General features: G+C 46.6%; 1 protein-coding gene across 5 annotated transcripts in view; it reads left to right on the top strand.

The window, feature by feature from the left end:
• Nucleotides 1-19555, top strand: part of ARMC9 (armadillo repeat containing 9) — a 433139-nt gene that overhangs the window by 221477 nt on the left and 192107 nt on the right. For all 5 annotated transcript variants that reach the window (XM_063916557.1, XM_063916560.1, XM_063916558.1 and 2 more), the window contains exon 7: nt 15086-15110. In XM_063916557.1, coding sequence (XP_063772627.1) covers nt 15086-15110 — 25 coding nt within the window. The remainder of the gene's footprint in view (nt 1-15085; nt 15111-19555) is intronic.

Genomic DNA, 19555 nt, shown 5'->3' with positions numbered 1-19555 from the left:
TTCGTCCCCATAAGGGCAAGCGGGCAAAAGGCCAGTCATATCTGCCCAGGGGTAGAGGAACGGAAGAAGACTGCAGCAGGCAGCCCCTTCCCAGGAACAGAAGCCCTCCACCGCTTCTGCCAAGTCCTCAGCATGACGCTGGGGCCGTACAAGCGGACTCAGGTGCGGTGGGGGGGGGTCGTCTCAAGAGTTTCAGCGCGCAGTGGGCTCACTCGCAAGTGGACCCCTGGATCCTACAAGTAGTATCCCAGGGGTACAGATTGGAAATTCGAGACGTCTCCCCCTCGCAGGTTCCTGAAATCTGCTTTACCAACGTCTCCCTCCGACAGGGAGGCATTATTGAAAACAATTCACAAGCTGTATTCCCAGCAGGTGATAATCAAAGTACCCCTCCTACAACAAGGAAAAGGGTATTATTCCACACTATTTGTGGTACTGAAGCCAGACGGCTCGGTGAGATCTATTCTAAATCTGAAATCTTTGAACACTTACATACAAAGGTTCAAATCAAGATGGAGTCACTCAGAGCAGTGATAGCGAACCAGGAAGAAGGGGACTATATGGTGTCCCTGGACATCAAGGATGCTTACCTCCATGTCCCAAATTGCCCTTCTCACCAAGGGTACCTCAGGTTCGTGGTACAGAACTGTCACTATCAGTTTCAGACGCTGCCGTTTGGATTGTCCACGGCACCCCGGGTCTTTACCAAGGTAATGGCCGAAATGATGATTCTTCTTCAAAGAAAAGGCGTCTTAATTATCCCTTACTTGGACGATCTCCTGATAAGGGCAAGGTCCAGAGAACAGTTGGAGGTCGGAGTAGCACTATCTCAAGTAGTTCTACGACAGCACGGGTGGATTCTAAATATTCCAAAATCGCAGCTGATTCCGACGACACGTCTGCTGTTACTAGGGATGATTCTGGACACAGTCCAGAAAAAGGTGTTTCTCCCGGAGGAGAAAGCCTGGGAGTTATCCGAGCTAGTTAGGAACCTCCTAGAACCAGGCCAAGTGTCAGTGCATCAATGCACAAGAGTCCTGGGAAAAATGGTGGCTTCTTACGAAGCGATTCCATTCGGCAGATTTCACGAAAGAATTTTTCAGTGGGATCTGCTGGACGAATGGTCCGGATCGCATCTTCAGATGCATCAGCGGATAATCCTGTCTCCAAGGACAAGGGTGTCTCTTCTGTGGTGGCTGCAGAGTGCTCATCTACTAGAGGGCAGCAGATTCGGCATTCAGGACTGGGTCCTGGTGACCACGGATGCCAGCCTGAGAGGCTGGGGAGCAGTCACACAGGGAAGAAATTTCCAAGGAGTGTGGTCAAGTCTGGAGACTTCTCTCCACATAAATATACTGGAGCTAAGGGCAATTTACAATGCTCTGAGCCTAGGAAGACCTCTGCTTCAAAGTCAACCGGTGCTGATCCAGTCGGACAACATCACGGCAGTCGCCCACGTAAACAGACAGGGCGGCACAAGAAGCAGGAGGGCAATGGCAGCAAGGATTCTTCGCTGGGCGAAAAATCATGTGATAACACTGTTAGCAGTGTTCATTCCGGGAGTGAACAACTGGGAAGCAGACTTCCTCAGCAGGCACGACCTCCACCCGGGAGAGTGGAGACTTCATCTGGAAGTCTTCCACATGATTGTGAACCGTTGGGAAAGACCAAAGGTGGACATGATGGCGTCCCGTCTGAACAAAAAACTGGACAGGTATTGCGCCAGGTCAAGAGACCCTCAGGCAATAGCTGGGACGCTCTGGTAACACCGTGGGTGTACCAGTCGGTGTATGTGTTCCCTCCTCTGCCTCTCATACCCAAGGTACTGAGAATTATAAGAAGGAGAGGAGTAAGAACTATACTCGTGGCTCCGGATTGGCCAAGAAGGACTTGGTACCCGGAACTTCAAGAGATACTAAGAAGGGACTTGCTTCAGCAAGGATCATGTCTGTTCCAAGACTTACCGCGGCTGCGTTTGACGGCATGGTGGTTGAACGCCGGATCCTAAGGGAAAAAGGCATTCCGGAAGAGGTCATCCCTACCCTGGTCAGAGCCAGGAAGGAGGTGACCACACAACATTATCACCGCATTTGGCGAAAATATGTTGCATGGTGTGAGGCCAGGAAGGCCCCACGGAGGAATTTCAACTCGGTCGATTCCTACATTTCCTGCAAACAGGAGTGTCTATGTGCCTCAAATTGGGGTCCATTAAGGTTCAAATTTCGGCCCTGTCGAATTTCTTCCAGAAAGAATTGGCTTCAGTTCCTGAAGTCCAGAAGTTTGTCAAGGGAGTACTGCATATACAACCCCCTTTTGTGCCTCCAATGGCACTGTGGGATCTCAACGTAGTTCTGGGATTCCTCAAATCACATTGGTTTAAACCGCTCAAATCTGTGGATTTGAAATATCTCACATGGAAAGTGACCATGCTGTTGGCCCTGGCCTCGGCCAGGCGAGTGTCAGAATTGGCGGCTTTGTCTCACAAAAGCCCATATCTGTTTGTCCATTCGGACAGGGCAGAGCTGCGGACTCGTCCCCAGTTTCTCCCTAAGGTGGTGTCAGCGTTTCACCTGAACCAGCTTATTGTGGTACCTGCGGATACTAGGGACTTGGAGGACTCCAAGTTGCTAGATGTTGTCAGGGCCCTGAAAATATAGGTTTCCAGGACGGCTGGAGTCAGGAAAACTGACTTGCTGTTATCCTGTATGCACCCAACAAACTGGGTGCTCTTGCTTCTAAGCAGACGATTGCTAGTTGGATGTGTAGTACAATTCAGCTTGCACATTCTGTGGCAGGCCTGCCACAGCCAAAATATGTAAATGCCCATTCCACAAGGAAGGTGGGCTCATCTTGGGCGGCTGCCCGAGGGGTCTCGGCTTTACAACTTTGCCGAGCTGCTACTTGGTCAGGGGCACACCCTGGCTGAGGAGGACCTGGAGTTCTCTCACTCGGTGCTGCAGAGTCATCCGCACTCTCCCGCCCGTTTGGGAGCTTTGGTATAATCCCCATGGTCCTGACGGAGTCCCCAGCATCCACTTAGGACGTCAGAGAAAATAAGAATTTACTTACCGATAATTCTATTTCTCGTAGTCCGTAGTGGATGCTGGGCGCCCATCCCAAGTGCGGATTGTCTGCAATACTTGTACATAGTTATTGTTACAAAAATCGGGTTATTATTGTTGTGAGCCATCTTTTCAGAGGCTCCGCTGTTATCATGCTGTTAACTGGGTTCAGATCACAGGTTGTACAGTGTGATTGGTGTGGCTGGTATGAGTCTTACCCGGGATTCAAAATCCTTCCTTATTGTGTACGCTCGTCCGGGCACAGTATCCTAACTGAGGCTTGGAGGAGGGTCATAGGGGGAGGAGCCAGTGCACACCACCTGATCCTAAAGCTTTTACTTTTGTGCCCTGTCTCCTGCGGAGCCGCTATTCCCCATGGTCCTGACGGAGTCCCCAGCATCCACTACGGACTACGAGAAATAGAATTATCGGTAAGTAAATTCTTATTTTTTATGTAGAATATGTACAAATGAAAGATCTCCTTACCTGGAAAGCATTTTAGACTTAGAGGTACTCCCAACAGTAAGTAAATAATTCAATATACTATGTGCTTAATCCACAATCAAGTAAACAGTACTAAAACATTCTGAAAAAATATATGAATAAACATTAAATAATGCATATGTCTTGTGAACAAAATTGATCACTTATATTTAATATCAAAATAACTGTATAATAACAATCAGAAAGAATGAAAAATAAACACATGTACTGGCTATATGCTGCTGGACTGACTAAATTACATCCCAGTATAATGTGCCCAATATGAAGTTGATGCCTTATTCATCTGAACTGACAGCCTCAGATGTGTGAGCTTTGGATATAGAATTGAGATAAAGGGGGTATTTAATTAGCTATGCAAATTTTTTCGTGGCCGCAACCGTGATAAAAAAAAAAAGCCTTCCTGGATAAGTGCCGGCATCTGGGCTAATTGGATAGCCCTTGCTTTAGTTGTCTGCTAGTGTCTCTTTAACTGGTTCAAGGGCATAGCTACCGTAGGTACAGGGAGAGCAGCTGCTATGGGGCCTGGGGCCCAGGGTTGAGAGGGGCCCACGTTCCCTGTCAAAGTTACATGTTTTACATACATTTTTCAACATTGAGTGGTACATAGGGGCCCTTACAAACTTTTACCTCCGGACCTGTTCATTGTATAATAAAGTAGTATAACATTAACTGAAGGGTATTGTATAATGTCAACTGGGGACACTATGATGTGGTATAATATGAACTAGGGACACTGTATGTCATAATGTGAATTGAGGGTACTGTGTTGCATAATGTGTGTTGGCGGCCTTACAATGTGACATTATGTGAACTAGGGCACTACGTACTATGGTTCATCAAATAAACTAGGGTACTACTATGGGGCACAACATTAACTAATGCACTACTATGGTTTAGAAAATTATTAGTATTAACAGTTTCTTATATAGCGCAGCATATTCCGTTGCGCTTTACAACTTGAAAAAACAGTGATAGTACAAAACTGGGTAATAACAGACAGACTAAGGGTTATATTCAATTACTGTCGGATCCATTCCGACATGCATTTGTCGGAATGGATCCGACAAGCCCTATTCAATTGAGTGGCTAAATCCAACTGTCGGATTTGAGCCTAATCCAACTTTTTTTTTAAAGTCGGATTGAGATTGTTGGAAACGGGACCAAAACCTGTCGAATTTGGTCCCGTTTCCGACAAAAGCACGCGGATCGGTGGCTATTCCGAATTTCCCGACTTGTTGGAAAGCTGAGTGGGGGATTGAATAGGTCGGGACCCCTTCCGACCTTAAAAAGTCAAAAACTGACGTCTTTCCAACAAGACTGTCTTTCGACTGTAATTGAAGAGGTAGGAAGGCCCTGCTCGCTCGCAAGCTTACAATCTGTAGGGATATAGGCATTGATACACAAGTATAGGCATGGCCGGATTAACAATGGGGCGGATGGAGCTGCAGCTCCAAGCCCCCATTGAAAATAGGCCCACAGACCCCCCTGCAGTGCAGGCAGTAGCCAGTGCTGCCAGGAAAAAAAACATTTCCTGTCAGCACATACATCAGCTCACTCACCTCCGGCTGCCCATTCACCCCCACCCCAAACTGGTCAGCTTGTGTCCTGACCGCTTTGTGTTGCAAGGGGTGGGGCTTCGGACGGGCAAGGGGGCGGGACTTCGGACGGGCAAGGGGGCGGAGCCACGTAAATAGTTACGAGACAGCAGCATCCTGTCAAGACCCTGCCCCTCTTTCATGAGGCATGTTATTGTTGGAAAGCTGCAGCAGGAAAGGTATGCTGCAGCAAAAGCAATTATGTTTTGATGGGTGAGGGGGCGGGGCTTCGGATGGGCATGGGGGCGGAGCCTCGGAGATATCTCCGAGGCTCCGCCCCCGAACCCACCAGAAGCCCCGCCCCCTTGTTCATCAAACCGTAAATGTTTTTGCTGCAGCATACCTTTCCTGCTGCAGCTTCCCAACAATAACATTGAAAGAGGGGAAGGGTCTTGACAGGAGGCTGCTGTCTTTTAGGAGAGCTGGGTCCCTGGATGTCAGAGCTGAGGGGGCATGCAAACCATGTGAGTAGCAGCCCACACCAGGCCCCGAGGTCTCCTATGTAAGTGGTGTCTATGTCAGTAAGTTTTGAAGGGGGAGGGAGAGGGGGATGTGTGTGTGTGTCGCTAAGTAAGTAGTGTCTGTCAGTAAGTAGTGTCAGTGTCAGTAGGTTTTGCGTGTGTGTGTGTGTCAGTAAGTAGTGTCAGTAAGTTTTGCATTGTGTCTGTGTCAGTAAGTTTTGCATTTTGTGTGTGTCTGTGTAAGTTTTGTGTTGTGTCGTGTGTGTCAATATGTTTTGCGTTGTGTGTGTGTGTTAGTCAGTCCTGCAAGTCTGGCAGTACGCTCCGGTATGGCGTACCATTAAGAATGTGTCCGCCAGTACGCCATACCCCCGCCACACTGTAAAACACCACCACCAAGCTCCTAGATCTTGCTCGGAGGCGCAGCCAGCACCTTCTTCCTTTTCCAGGAAAAGGACTGCTGGGAGCATGAAGGTGATGTCATCACCATCCCGCACCTGGCAGACTGGCAGAGAAAAAGTGACGATGGGGTGCCGGGCCACCGGTGTGTGGGTGGTATTCAGTATACCAGTTGTTCGGATCCCAGCGCACAGTATACCGGCGCCGGAGTCCCGACAACCGGCATACCGACACCTTCTCTCCCTTTTGGGGGTCCACGAACCCCCTGGAGGGAGGATAGCGTGGCGCTTACGCGCGCCACTGAGCCCGCAAGGGGCTCATTTGCGCTCACTTTGCTGTCGGGAAGCCGGCAGTCTGGATCCCGCCGCCGGTATGCTGGCCACCGGGGACCCGGCCGCCGGCAACTCATACTACACCCCGGTGAGTAACTCTAATGGTCGGGACCCCTCCCTACAAGTACAATGAGGCGGCACTACCAAGTTTTGCTGGTGCAGTAAGATTTATTGATCCAGAATCTTACTAAATAAATCTTACTGCACCAGCAAGACTCGGGAGTGCTGCCTCATTGTACTCTGTCCACAGCTTGAAAAACCGAAGGAGGGCACTGGAGCAAATATTCACATCATAACAGGATGAGTGCTGGGTACACAGCTTATATATCATATTTTTTATTCTATAACAAGTGTCACATCCTGCTATCCTTGTCTTTGTAGTCCGCAGGGACAGGGGGTGTCTGTGCCATGGATTCACATAATATATAACCACTTCACCTAGTGTCACATGGTTACATCCCTTAATGACATGTGACAACGCCCACGGCACGCAGGCACAGTACCACTGAGAAAAAATGCTGTGTGCACCACAAGTGTCAGTAAGAAGTGTCTGTCAGTAAGTAGTGTTTGTGTCAGTAAATTTTGCATGGTGTCTGTGTCAGTAAGTTTTGTGTGTGTCAGTAAGTAGCGTTTGTCAGTAGGTTTTGTACTGTGTGTGTGTGTCAGTAAGTAGTGTCTGTCAGTAAGTGGTGGGTGTCTGTGTCAGTAATACCCCTTTCACACCGCAAAAATAACCTGGTATAGACTGGGTATATTGCTGGGTCGACACGTTCCGATGTGTGTTGTGAAAGGGGTCATGGGCGAATTCTGGATTGCCTGACCCAGTAATTTAACCCGGGAATAAAGAAGGGTTATTCTCGGGTTAAATACCAGGTCCGGTGCAGTGTGAACGGGTAACCCAGGTCGATGCAACCCGGGACCCGTTCACTGCATAGGGATGATCTCATCTCCCAGCACCGCCTCTGCACCTGATGCCGACTCCATCTCCGCCCACAGATGGCAACCCATACCGGCAAATTGCCGGGTCGGGTTGGCGGTGTGTAGGGTCAAATGCCAGGTCCCACCCAGGAATGGACCCATTTCCAATTCCCAGGTGGGACCCGGCATTGTGATGGGAGAACGGTATAAGTATTGTGTTGTGTGTGTGTCAGTAAGTAATGTCTGTGTCAGTAAGTTTATCTGTGTTGTGCGTGTGTGTCAGTCAGTAATATCTATCAGTAAGTGTCTGTGTCGATAAGTTTTGTGTTGTGAGTGCGTGTGTTAGTAAATAGTGTATGTCAGTAAGTGGTGATTGTGTCAGTAAGCTTTGTGTTGTGTGTGTGTGTGTGTGTGTGTGTCAGTAAGTAGTGTCTGTCAGTAAGTGGTGACTGTGTCACTCACATGGCATAGGCCACACCCCCTATTTAGACCACACCCACACCACACTGATCACACACCCACATCACTAGTCACACCACCGCAGCGCTTGTCACACCTCCTGCCGAGGCACACAATAGGCCCTTCCTAAATTTCAGCTCCAGGCCCATATGGACCTTAATCTGGCACTGAGTATAGGTGCTATCTATAGCAAAATGGTCCACCCAGATTGCAAAGGTTCTTGTTGGGCTGTATGATATAGTCACTTAGTAATGTTGGCCAGGGGTTAAATTGATATGAAAGTGAAGAAAGAGAAAAAAAAATGTGTGAACTGTACAGAGGGGATGTAATTAGATAGGAAAGTTTTTGAAGGTTATGTGGGCAGTTTCAGAATTTGATAAGCTTGCCTGAAGAGGTGAGTATTCAGGTAAAACTTGAAGGTTTAGAGACTAGAGGAGAGCCTTTTTGTGCAAGGGAGGGCATTCCACAGAGTGGGTGCAGCACAAAGAAAGTCCTGCTGTCTTGACTGGGAGTGAGTAAAAAGAGGGAGAGATCGGGTAGGGAGATATTTAGAGATAAGCGAAGAGATGTCTGTAGGTACAGTTTGATTAATATCCTTGTGTTTAAGTAAAAGTATTTTATATTGAATACGTTAGAAGATGGGTAACCAATGGAGGGACTGACAGAGCTGATCAGCAGACGATGAACGTTTATTGAGGTAGATTAGCCTTACAGCTGCATTCAGAATGGATTGTAGTGGTGAGAGTCTGATTTTGGGAAGTCAAGTAAGGAGACAATTGCAATAATCAGTGCTGGACATGAGTGCATGGATTAGAGTGTTTGCAGTGTCTTGTGTAAGGTATGGTTGTATTTTGGATATGTTTTTTAGATGTATGTAACATGATATAGAGACAGATTGAATGAATGTGGGGAACAAAGTACAATTCAGAGTCAATGATGACACCTAGGCAGTGAGCTTGTGGGGTAAATGAACTATGGCACTTTTTATGGGGAAAAAAAAATAACAACTGATACAGAGCCATGTCTCTCTAAAAGCATAGGGGCCCCTTCAAGATATTGCTATAGGGCCCACAAGTGGATGTTGTTACCACTAACTGGTAATATAACTTTATCAGTGACTGCTGAGGCATCACGTAACCCTGTACGGTGCCGCAAAAAGGGGTGGGGTTTCTTTGGAAGGGACGGGGTTTGGCAGGAAGGGCGGCTTCACAGCCCGACTCCCATTTTCGTCACTCCGGGGGTTCGGGAGATGCCGTCTGCCCCCGGGAAGTGCTGTGGCTGCGGTGTCTGCTCCTACACAGTGACAGGAGCCGAGTGCTGCATATAATGTTACAGTGCAGCACCCAGCTCCTATCTCTGAGCAGGAGCAAGCATTTTGGTGTCACCCCTCAGCTGCACGCCTGCACCCCCCTTGTGACGCCACTGACTGAACTGGAATATCTGGATTGATTTTAATCTCCATTCTATACCACACACTCTTGAGGCTGTAATTTCAGATGAATAATTGCTCAACTTTGTTATTTTCTCATTTTATTATGTTGCAGTCTAGGCGGTCCAGCTGCATATACTGCTATATTAATGGGCTTCAAATAAAATTTAACCCTAGTGTGAATGTGTGTGCGAGGACATGTGGTAGGGACTATAGGGACAGATGTATTAACCTGGAGAAGGGATAAAAAAGCGATAAGCGCTTGTTGAACGGATCAGCCAAACATTACAGATTTGAGTCTCGTTAGCAACGCCATTATTGGATCATGATATTTTTTTTCATTATAGTAATATGCACTAAAAGTAAGTTCTCAAAACAAATTAGTCAAAACTCAGTTGTAAGGTTTTTGTTTTTCTGTGTGCGATGACCATTTTACCATACACATTATCCCATGTGGTATATAGTTTCATTCTGGTGTCTACTATTCAGTTCTGGTAGCTAAAATACAATGTCTTAAGCATAATTCTGTTTAAAATGCCATGCACACAGCCACAGTGTGAATTTATTATATATATATATATACTTTTCATGTACACCTTGACAAAGGGACCTGCGTGTCCCGAAACGTTGGTTCATGTTGGTGTTTTAATACACTTTTCTACTTTTTGATCAAGACGCCGAGTGCCGCTCAATTTTTTCTGTTTGTTTTATATATATATATATATATATATATCCTATATATTACAATAACGGGGAATAATGCTATAATGTAAATAGTATTCTGAGGCCCTGTCATGCCTAGGATTTGCTACCACAGAGCAGTACAGAACCCAGGGGCATAGCCACAACTTTGTGTGCCCCATAGCAACATTTTGAAGGGGCTTCTTGAGAGACATCTCTCTGCAGCAGTTGTTAATTATATGCCTCATAATGGTGCCCTAGTTCATTTTCTGAACCATAGTAGTGCCCTAGTTACTGCTATGCCCCATAGAAGTGTCTTAGTTTATTTTATAAACCATAGTGGTGCCCTAGTTCACATTATGTCACATAGTAGGGCTGCCAGTACACATTTTGCCACACCGTATTCTCACTTGACATGATGACATACAGTGCCCACAGTTCATATTATGCCACACTATAGTGCCTCCACTTCATATCGTGCCACATTACAATACCCAGTTTATATAATATCACATGATAATGCTCTCCAGTTCATTCATATTATACCACATTACAATGAACAGGTCCAGAGGCATAGCTAGATATATTGTAGGCCCCAAGGCAAAAGTTTGTAAGGGCCCCTATGTACCACCAGTTATGAAAAATTTATATAACACATGTGACTGTGACAGGGAAGGTGGGCCCCATAGCAGCTGCTCTCCCTGCACCTATGGTAGCTACACCCCTGTATATAACTCATGTAACTGTGAGAGGGAAGGTGGCCCCTCCCAGCTCTGGGCCCCATAGCAGCTGCACTCCCAGCACCTATGGTAGCTACGCCCTTATATGGGTTCGGTATGTGTGACCGGAACACATGTAACTGTGAGAGGGAAGGTGGCCCCTCTCAGCTCTGGGCCCCATAGCAGCTGCACTCCCTGCACCTATGGTAGCTACACCCCTGTATATAACACATGTAACTGTGAGAGGGAAGGTGAGCCCCTCTCAGCTCTGGGCTCCATAGCAGCTGCACTCCAAGCACCTATGGTAGCTACGCCCCTTGTATGGGTTCGGTACGTGTAACTGTGACAGGGAAGGTGGGCCCCTCTCAGCTCTGGGCCCCATAGCAGCTGCACTCCCTGCATATATGGTAGCTGCGCCCTTGACAGGACCCTCAGTCTTTCATTCCATTTTGTCCGAGACTACTGTAATTATCCTTTTCAAAGCTGCAAAAGACCTGCTGCAGTGTAACGTTGCAAGGTGATTGATGCAAGAGGTTTGCTTTTCTGAGGGTGGAAGATGGCAGTAACTAGGTGTATTGCTGAATTACTGCTGAATGCAGGCTTGGTGTACCTTGGATTGTGTGCAAATGCAAACATTTCTGTATTCAATGCTGTTTTAACTGAACTTCAAGGGATGGCCCATGCCCCCGGGTTAGCAGACTTTGTCACGAAAACTAATTTTATTTTTACCTTCTCTGAGGTGCCATACTGTAGATAGGATTATTTGTGCAAACCAGCCATACTTTATAAAGGAAAGTGCTTATGTATCTAGAGCATTCGTGTCATTGACCAGTAATTACCTGCTATTAGCCATCATATTCGCTGCTGGTCACTGAGACAGGACACTAGTTTCGCAGCACTTCCAGAAACTGTCAGTGAAACCTGCTACAGCCAAGGATGCTGCAGAAATCACTAGAGGAAGCACTGGGATAGCAGCAGCAAAGACTGGTAACCACTTAACTGCCTCAGATCTGTCCCAAAAATGTCCCAAAATTGACATTTGTTTGTTTGCATAATCAGATATAAAAAAAAAAAATCAGTGTGGTGGGTTTTGGCAGAGCCTTTCCTGTCATACTAATGTGTAAACCAGGGCCGTTCTTGACCTTGTGGTGCCCATGGCGAAAGTTTCCTTTGGCGCCCCCCCTTCATAGGAAAGGGGCATGGTCAGTTTTGCTCCCTGCAGTTTTGCCCCCTGTAGCGTTGTGCACCCTGTAGAGCTGTGCCCACAGTAGCTGTTGTGCCCCCCTGCAGCTGTGCCCCCAGTAGCTGTTATGCCCCCTGCAGCTGTTGTGCCCCCCAGTAGCTGTTATTCCCCCAGTAGCTGTGCCCCCATTAGTTGGGGTCCCAGTAGTTGTGCCCCATGCAGCTGTGCCCCCATTGGTTGTGGCCCCAGTAGTTGTGCCCCCCTTAGTGTGCCCCCTGCAGCTGTGGCCCCATTATTTGTGCCCCCTGCAGCTGTGCCCCCATTAGTTGTGCCCCCCTTAGTGTGCCCCCTGCAACTGTGCCCCCATTAGTTGTGCCCCCATTAGTTGTGCCCCCCTTAGTGTGCCCCCTGCAGCTGTGCCCCCATTAGTTGTGGCCCCAGTAGTTGTGCCCCCCTTAGTATGCCCGCTGCAGCTGTGCCTCCATTAGTAGTGCCCAAAAGTAGCTGTGCACCTAGTAAAAACAATAAAAAATACTTACCAGCCCCGTTCCTGTTCCCGACCACTGCACTCTGTCTCCGGGGCCGCTCCTCTGAGCTATGGGAGAGACGTCATGACGTCTGTCCCATAGCGCTGCACAGAAAGGTCCTCTCTGCGAAGGGAAACTAGCGTCTAGATTCCCTTCGCGGAGAGGACCTTTTCAAACCCACCGCCACCGCCATCCTAGTTAGTAGCGGCCCTAATGGGCAAAAGTACTGCTTGCCCGTGGCAAGAGCCGCTACTGGTGTAAACCAGAGTTTTGACTGTATAAAGTATATGAAAAATAAAAAGAATATATTAGAAATATCTTCTTTGTTTTATTTTAATAATCTTTATAGTCAAATCCCTGGAGTAAAAAGTCTATGGCAGGAGAGACGGTGCCTGACCTGCCTATCTTTTCCACCCATCTCTGATCAAAGCTCACCAAATTTCCAGCAATATTTCCTGCTGCACCTGTGTATAATGCCCATATGCACCCTTTGGCTCATATATTGTGTGTAAATGTGGCTCTGGTACTAGCCAGTGACTCCTCAGCCATTTTCCTCACTGCACGTCCCTGCAAACAATAGCTATTTAAACTCAATTCAGTATAATGTTAGTAACAGATATGCAGATTTGGTAATAAAATTATAATGAAAAGGGGTTAAATTGCTTCCAGGTACATTACTGATATCATTTTTGGGGGGAAATAGTTAAACTTTTTAACTATATTAAATATAATTTAACTTTCCAGTTCTTGCTAGGACTTCACAGTCTTGCAACAAGCCCAGCAAGCAGAAGCAGAGAATGACTCATGACTGCTACCTGTGAGGGAAACAGAGCAGGGAAGGTAAGGCTGTCCTCCCCCAGAAGTGACTATAGCCGGGGAAGAGAAAGGAAGCAGCAGCTTCCCTGTTCCCCTTGAACTCAGGCTGCAGGAAGACTGCCTTCAGGATCTCCTGCCCTTCTGAAACCAAGCCGGCAGGATTAGGCTGAGGAGAGTATACTGAGGCACCCAACATACAAGTGGAATTGGGCTGAGGAGAGGTTGCCACAGCAGCTGAGGGACTGGCCAGGTTCTCTGGCCTGGCAGCTGCTATAACATGGTCGCATCAGGTGCAACTGTGTCACGGGAAGTCCAGTATGGAATCATCGCATCTGATGTGACCATGCAAGGCAACTTACTGGGTCCAGTGGTTAAGCTGAGATAATGTTCTAGTAGTTCTCCTAAACAACTTGTCCTTGGTGCGATGCCTCATTGGCACCACCATGTAATTTACCAGTGCTTTTACAAATGTTAAACTGTTTAGTGTGTTTGAGAATATATTCCTGTGAGAAAGATTGCATAGAGCTGATCTAAGAGTTAGCCCCATATGTCTGACAGCTATCTGCAGGAAAAATACATGTGCGCACATTTATGCAGAATTGTTAAAAACATCACTTTAATGGTACAAGTACATTACTAATCTGTGCCCTTACTGTGGAGAGAACATGAATTTTTAATTTTGTTCCCATGGAATAGGGCACTGTTTTTCTTCTAAAACCAAAATTAGGTGGCTACGGGCGCTAACACCACAGTCGTACCCGTATGAAACAAACATATCTTAAATCTAATTATTATTATTATTTATTATTCTTTAGTACTTTGTATGTAAGCTTTGTAATGAGCCAGACATTTTTCTTCTCTCCTCTATCATGCAATACAAAAACCAATATGCAATAAGATGGAGCCGGATGCTGCTGCCACAGCCAGTGGAACTTATTACATACAACGGGTTGTTTCAGAGTTGCACACAAGTACATTTTGTGGATGGATCATGCTGTTTTTTCTATCATGCATGCTCCTTAGCCAAGCATATGTAAATTTGAGTTACTATGGATGATTCTGAACTGTGTGCGTCTCTACTTGCAGCTGTGTGTTTGCATGTAGGCTTTGTGTTCCAAGGGTGTTTTGTGGTCTTGTTGACAGAATTGTGGGTAATTCAGAGGTACACAGAGATCCATCTGATTTCTCCAAGGATAGGAGCTGTGCAGATGTGCGCTGAGGGTGATGATTGCTGCTCTCACAAGTGCATAGATTTTTTCCAAACCTGAATACAGACAAGAGCTCCATTCCCCCCCCCCCCCCCCCCCCCCCACCATGCAATGCGTCCTGATCTGCTGCCAACTTTTATGCAACTCTGAATCGGTCCATTTGTATTTAGCCACTCAGGACAATCCTCATTTATCTTAGCTGGAGCACAAGTTTTCCCCTGGAATGAAAGGTGTGACATTTTTACAAAACACATTCTTTGCACCTTGGTAAAATTTATATTGCGCTGTAGGTGGGGCAGCTATAAAATATGCAGAGAGATTTGTATTTGATATGAATATGTCCAAACTCAAACCTGATTTGCAGTGTAGAAATAAATGTGCTTAGTATTTCAGAGTTACATGCAAAAGTAGCCCGTTTTTACCCAGCATGCACCCCTTGAATTGCACCATGATTTATTCCAGATGCAAAGTTACGTGCTGTAAAATTAAACTGATTTATCAAAACCTTACACATCGCAGAGTTGTGTCTTCATTCCCCAACCTACAGCTGTGTAAGTTATACAGCTGTAGGTTGGGGAATGAAGACACAACTCTGAGATGTACCACTGCACAATATAATGATCGGAGACACTTGTGTTGGCTGCAGTTGTGAGATGTTCACAGAGATTTGCAACTATTTTAGGCCAGTATTTACATAGGAATCTAAACTATTTCTAATGTGAAAAAAAATCTATTGAGATAAGTGATCTTACCATTAAACCATACCTTTTTCTTTAACATGTTTTAATAAAGAAAGAGAGCGCCCACTACAACAGAGGTAATCTTAAATGTATTGTCATTTTTATTTAAGTTATTGTGTCTTGAGATTAATACTTGCCATATGTAAAGTTGCGACTACAAGTGTTATCACTTCTGTGTGGTCTTTATCTGATCTTAGTATTGCACAATGTTTTTAATTAAGGGATGTATGTACGTACTAAGACTATCTATGCTGCATATATCACGTGTAACTGATTATGCATCTCAAACTACAGTAGTCTGTTGTGAATTAATAATATTCTTGTATTTATTATAGAATTGGCTTAAAGTGTTCTGCAACCTAATTAACATTAACAAACTGAACAGCCTGTGCAAAATATTGAACTTTTCAGATATGATGATATTTAAATCACCTGGTAAAGCAATAATATATGTATTATTCATAGATGACCGGCACTCCTGACAGTAAAATATGTATTTGCCTGGGTGCCCTCAGTAGAGGCATATGTATGAAGAAATGAAGCGGCACTCTCAGGTCCAATATGGAAAAAGTCACACAGCAAGGTCCTCAATCAGCTTAGCGGGACCCAAATGAAGTTGTTTCATTTATTTTCAATACATTGAAAATAAATGAAACGTTGACTTCATTTGGGTCCCGCTAAGCTGATTGAGGACCTTGCTGTGTGACTTTTTCCATATTGGACCTGAGAGTGCCGCTTCATTTCTTTATCTATCTATCTATCTATCTATCTATCTATCTATCTATCTATCTATCTATCTATCTATCTATCTATCTATCATTTTCAACGTGTATTTTGAAAATGCAGTAATAAAATAATCCATAATCTTTGTAATTATTATGCATTACTTCTGATTGTGGGGAGGGCAATGAGTTAACTTATTTCCTGGTCTGTAAAGAAATAGTTGGGAAATCAGCCAAAGTCTGAGAGAAACCATTTTGGAACATTAAATTGATAGTTATCAGACTGTGTTGGGAGAGAAGTACTGTGGGCCTGATTCTAATCTGGAAGTAAAACAAAGAAAAAAGCAAGTAGCTGTTCAACTGGACAAAACCATGCTGTTTCCAAATCAGGCCCTGTATGCTATGATTACATGAAATAGCCTGACTGTATTCTGCATACACGAGGTATGTGCAGTAAGTTTTCAGATGCACAAAAAGTTTTTAATTACAAGCGAAGTGAGCAGTACAGTTTTTCAAAGTATTCTCCAGAGGAGTCTATGCAAAGTTGAATGCGCTCAAACCACTTGGTGAAGCAGCCGGACCAGTCTGAAGCAGGTATTATTATTATTACATTTTATTTATAAAGCGCCACAAGTGTTTTGCAGCGCCGTACAAAGAACAGCACAGGGAGATAAAACTTAACATTACAGTAAATAAATAACAAAAATAGAGTACAGGTAACAAAGAGCACCACAATTCCAAACACATAATACAGCTTAGATGAAGCTTTGCAAGGTCGAGGAGAGTCTAATGGAGCTGAAGGGGTGCAGCACGTGCAAAATCTTGAACTCGAGCATGGAAAGCAGTGACCAGGGTAGAGGAGAGGCACCGGTCATTGGCCGACCGTAAGGGGCGGGAGGGAGTATGAAGTGAGAGGAGATTAGAGATGTAGGGAGCAGAGGAATTAGAGATGGCCTTGTATGTGAGGGTGAGGAGTTTGAAGAGGATTCTGTAGGGGAATGGGAGCCAGTGCAGATTTTGTCAAAGGGGAGTGGCAGATGTGGAGCGGCGGGAGAGGAAGATAAGCATAGCTGCGGAGTTGAGGACAGATTGGAAGGGAGCAAGATGGGAGCAAGTGAGGAGAACATTGCAGTAGTCGAGCCGAGAGATTACCAGTGAGTGGATGATAAGTTTAGTTGCACTCTGGGAGAGAAATGGCCTGACGCGAGCAATGTTGCATAGCTGGAACCGACAGGATTGTGCCAGAGCTTGGATATGGGGTGCAAAGGAGAGGGAGGAGTCAAGAGTTACGCCCAAGCAGTGGAGTTGGGGAACGGGGGAGATGATGGTGTTGTCAACAGTGATAGAGATATTGGTAGGGTGTGTTACTCTGACTGGGGGAAAGCTAATGAGTTCAGTTTTGTCCACGTTGAGCTTCAGATAACGCTCCACCATCCAGGAGGAGATGGCGGGGAGGTAGCTGGAAACCTGAGAGAGGACAGAGGGGGACAAATCAGCAGAGGAGGGGTAGAGTTGTGTGTCATCAGCATTGAGGTGGTATTAAAGGCCAAAGGAGTTAATGAGCGCACCCAGGGAAGAGGTGTACATGGCGAACAGAAGGGGGCCGAGGACAGAACCCTGAGGGACACCAACAGGAAAGATGGAAGGTTGTGAGGTGGTGCCAGAGGCAGACACAGAAGGAGCAGTTAGTGAGCTAAGAGGTAAACCAGTCAAGGACAGTGCTAGAGAGGCCAATGTTTTGGAGTGTGCGGAGGAGGAGAGAATGATCCACAGTGTCAAAGGCAGCAGAGAGGCCCAGAAGGATAAGCAGAGAGAAGTGGCCTCTGGATTTGGACAAAAGCAGGTCATTGGTGACTTTCACCAGGGCAGTCTGAGTGGAGTGGGCGAAAGCTAGATTGTAGTGGATCAAGGATGAAGTTGTCAGAGAGGTAACTTGTGAGACGGTTGTAGACCAGTAGATCATGTAGTTTGGAGGCGAATGGGATAAGAGAGATGGAGCGGTAGCTAGTGGGTGATGAAGGGTCGAGGTTGGGTTTTTTGAGAATAGGTGAGACCAGAGCATGTTTGAATGGTGAGGGAAAGATGCCGGTAGAGAGTGATAGGTTGAAAAGGTGAACAAGGTGGGAGCAGGCAGTGGGGGAGAGGGAGCAGAGAAGATGGGAGGGGGTCCAGAGGGCAGGTTGAGGGGGGGGGGGGGGGGAGGATAAGATGAGGGAGTGGACTTCCTTGTCTGTAGTGGGATGGAAGGAGGACAGGGTGGGATAGATGGAGGGGAAGGATGATGGGGACAGGGGTCCAGCAGCGGAGTGATGGGAGGATATATTGTGTCGGATTTCCTCAATTTTGGAGATGAAGAAGGAGTCAAAGTCAGTGGCAGTAAGGGAGGATGGGAGGGGAGGAGGAGGGGGGTGAAGGAGAGTGTTGAAAGTTTCAAAGAGACGGTGTGGACTGGAGGACTGAGAAGAGATGATTGCTTGGCGAGGGAAAGAGCAGAGCTGTAGGAGGATAGAATAAACTTGAAATGGAGGTAGTCCGCCAGAGAGTGAGAGCGGTGCGTGAACATTTTTGTAAGAATCGTGTTACTTTGGTGTGCCAGGGTTGGGGTTTAGAGCGGCGGAGGGAGACAGAGGAGAGGGTCTGGGTGTGGAGAGGAGATGTGAAGATGAGAGGGTGAAAGAAAGCAGATGGTGGTCAGAGAGAGGGAACGATGAGTTAGTGAAATCAGAGAGATCAGATCGGTGGGTGAAGATAAGGTCAAGGGAGTGGCCGAGATTGTGAGTAGGGGTCCATTGAGAAAGTCCTAAGGAGGTTGAAAGGGCAAGAAGATTAGTGGAAGCTGCATTAGTGATGTCAATAGGGATGTTAAAGTCACCGAGGATGATAGAGGGGAGGTCGGAGGAGAGTAAGTGGGGAAGCCAGGCAGCAAAGTTGTCAAGGAAAGGTGAACAGTGGCCATTGGGGCTGTAGATCACTGCCACAAGGAGGTAAATGGGGGAGAAGAGGCGAATAGTGTGGCCCTCAAAGGTGGAGATGGTGGGGGAGGGCTCAGGTGGGATGACACAAAAGGTGCAGTTTGGGGAGAGAAGGATGCCCACTCCTCCACCCTGGCGGTTGTCAGGTCTGACTGAGTGGATGAAGGAGAGGCCTCCATAGGAGAGGGCTGCAGGGGAGGTGGTGTCAGAGGAGGAGAGCCTGGTTTCAGTGATGGCGGGAAGGTTAAAAAAAGTGGGAGATGAAGAGGTCGTGGATAGTTGGCAGCTTGTTGCAGATTGATCTAGCATTCCAGAGTGCACAGGAGAAAGGAAGGGAAGGGACCGAGGAGATGGCGATAAGGTTGGCTTAGTTCTGAATGCGTGTGGGTGGTCTGGAAATTGGGTGTGTGTGACCTAGCAGTGAGGATTGGTATGGGACAGGATCGAGGAGCCAGAATTCCAGTACAGTAGTGTTGTTCAGAAGAATAATATAGAGTGGAGGTATGTCTTCTGTATGCTGGAGAAAGGTCTCCACTGCAGCTTCCGGTGACTCAAAAGTATTCCCATGCATCTTGCACTTGATATATGGAAACACGAAAAAGTCACAAGGGGCCAGGTCTGGCGGATCACCAAGCTCCTGGATGCTTTCTTGGACCAGAAAATCCACCACTTTAGTGGACTTGTGAACAGGTTCATTGTCATGCTGGAGAAAGGCACCATGAGTGCGAATTCTTGGACAGCGCCTGGAAGTGGCTTCCAGCACTTGCAGCAGGCATTGGTTGACATACCAAACCCCAGTGATGGTGCACTGCTGCACAAGTGGTTACT

Source organism: Pseudophryne corroboree, chromosome 4 (genome assembly GCF_028390025.1).
Source record: "Pseudophryne corroboree isolate aPseCor3 chromosome 4, aPseCor3.hap2, whole genome shotgun sequence".
NCBI lineage: Eukaryota > Metazoa > Chordata > Amphibia > Anura > Myobatrachidae > Pseudophryne > Pseudophryne corroboree.
Note: the sequence above shows the minus strand (reverse complement) of the source record. Positions and strands in the feature narration are given on the sequence as shown.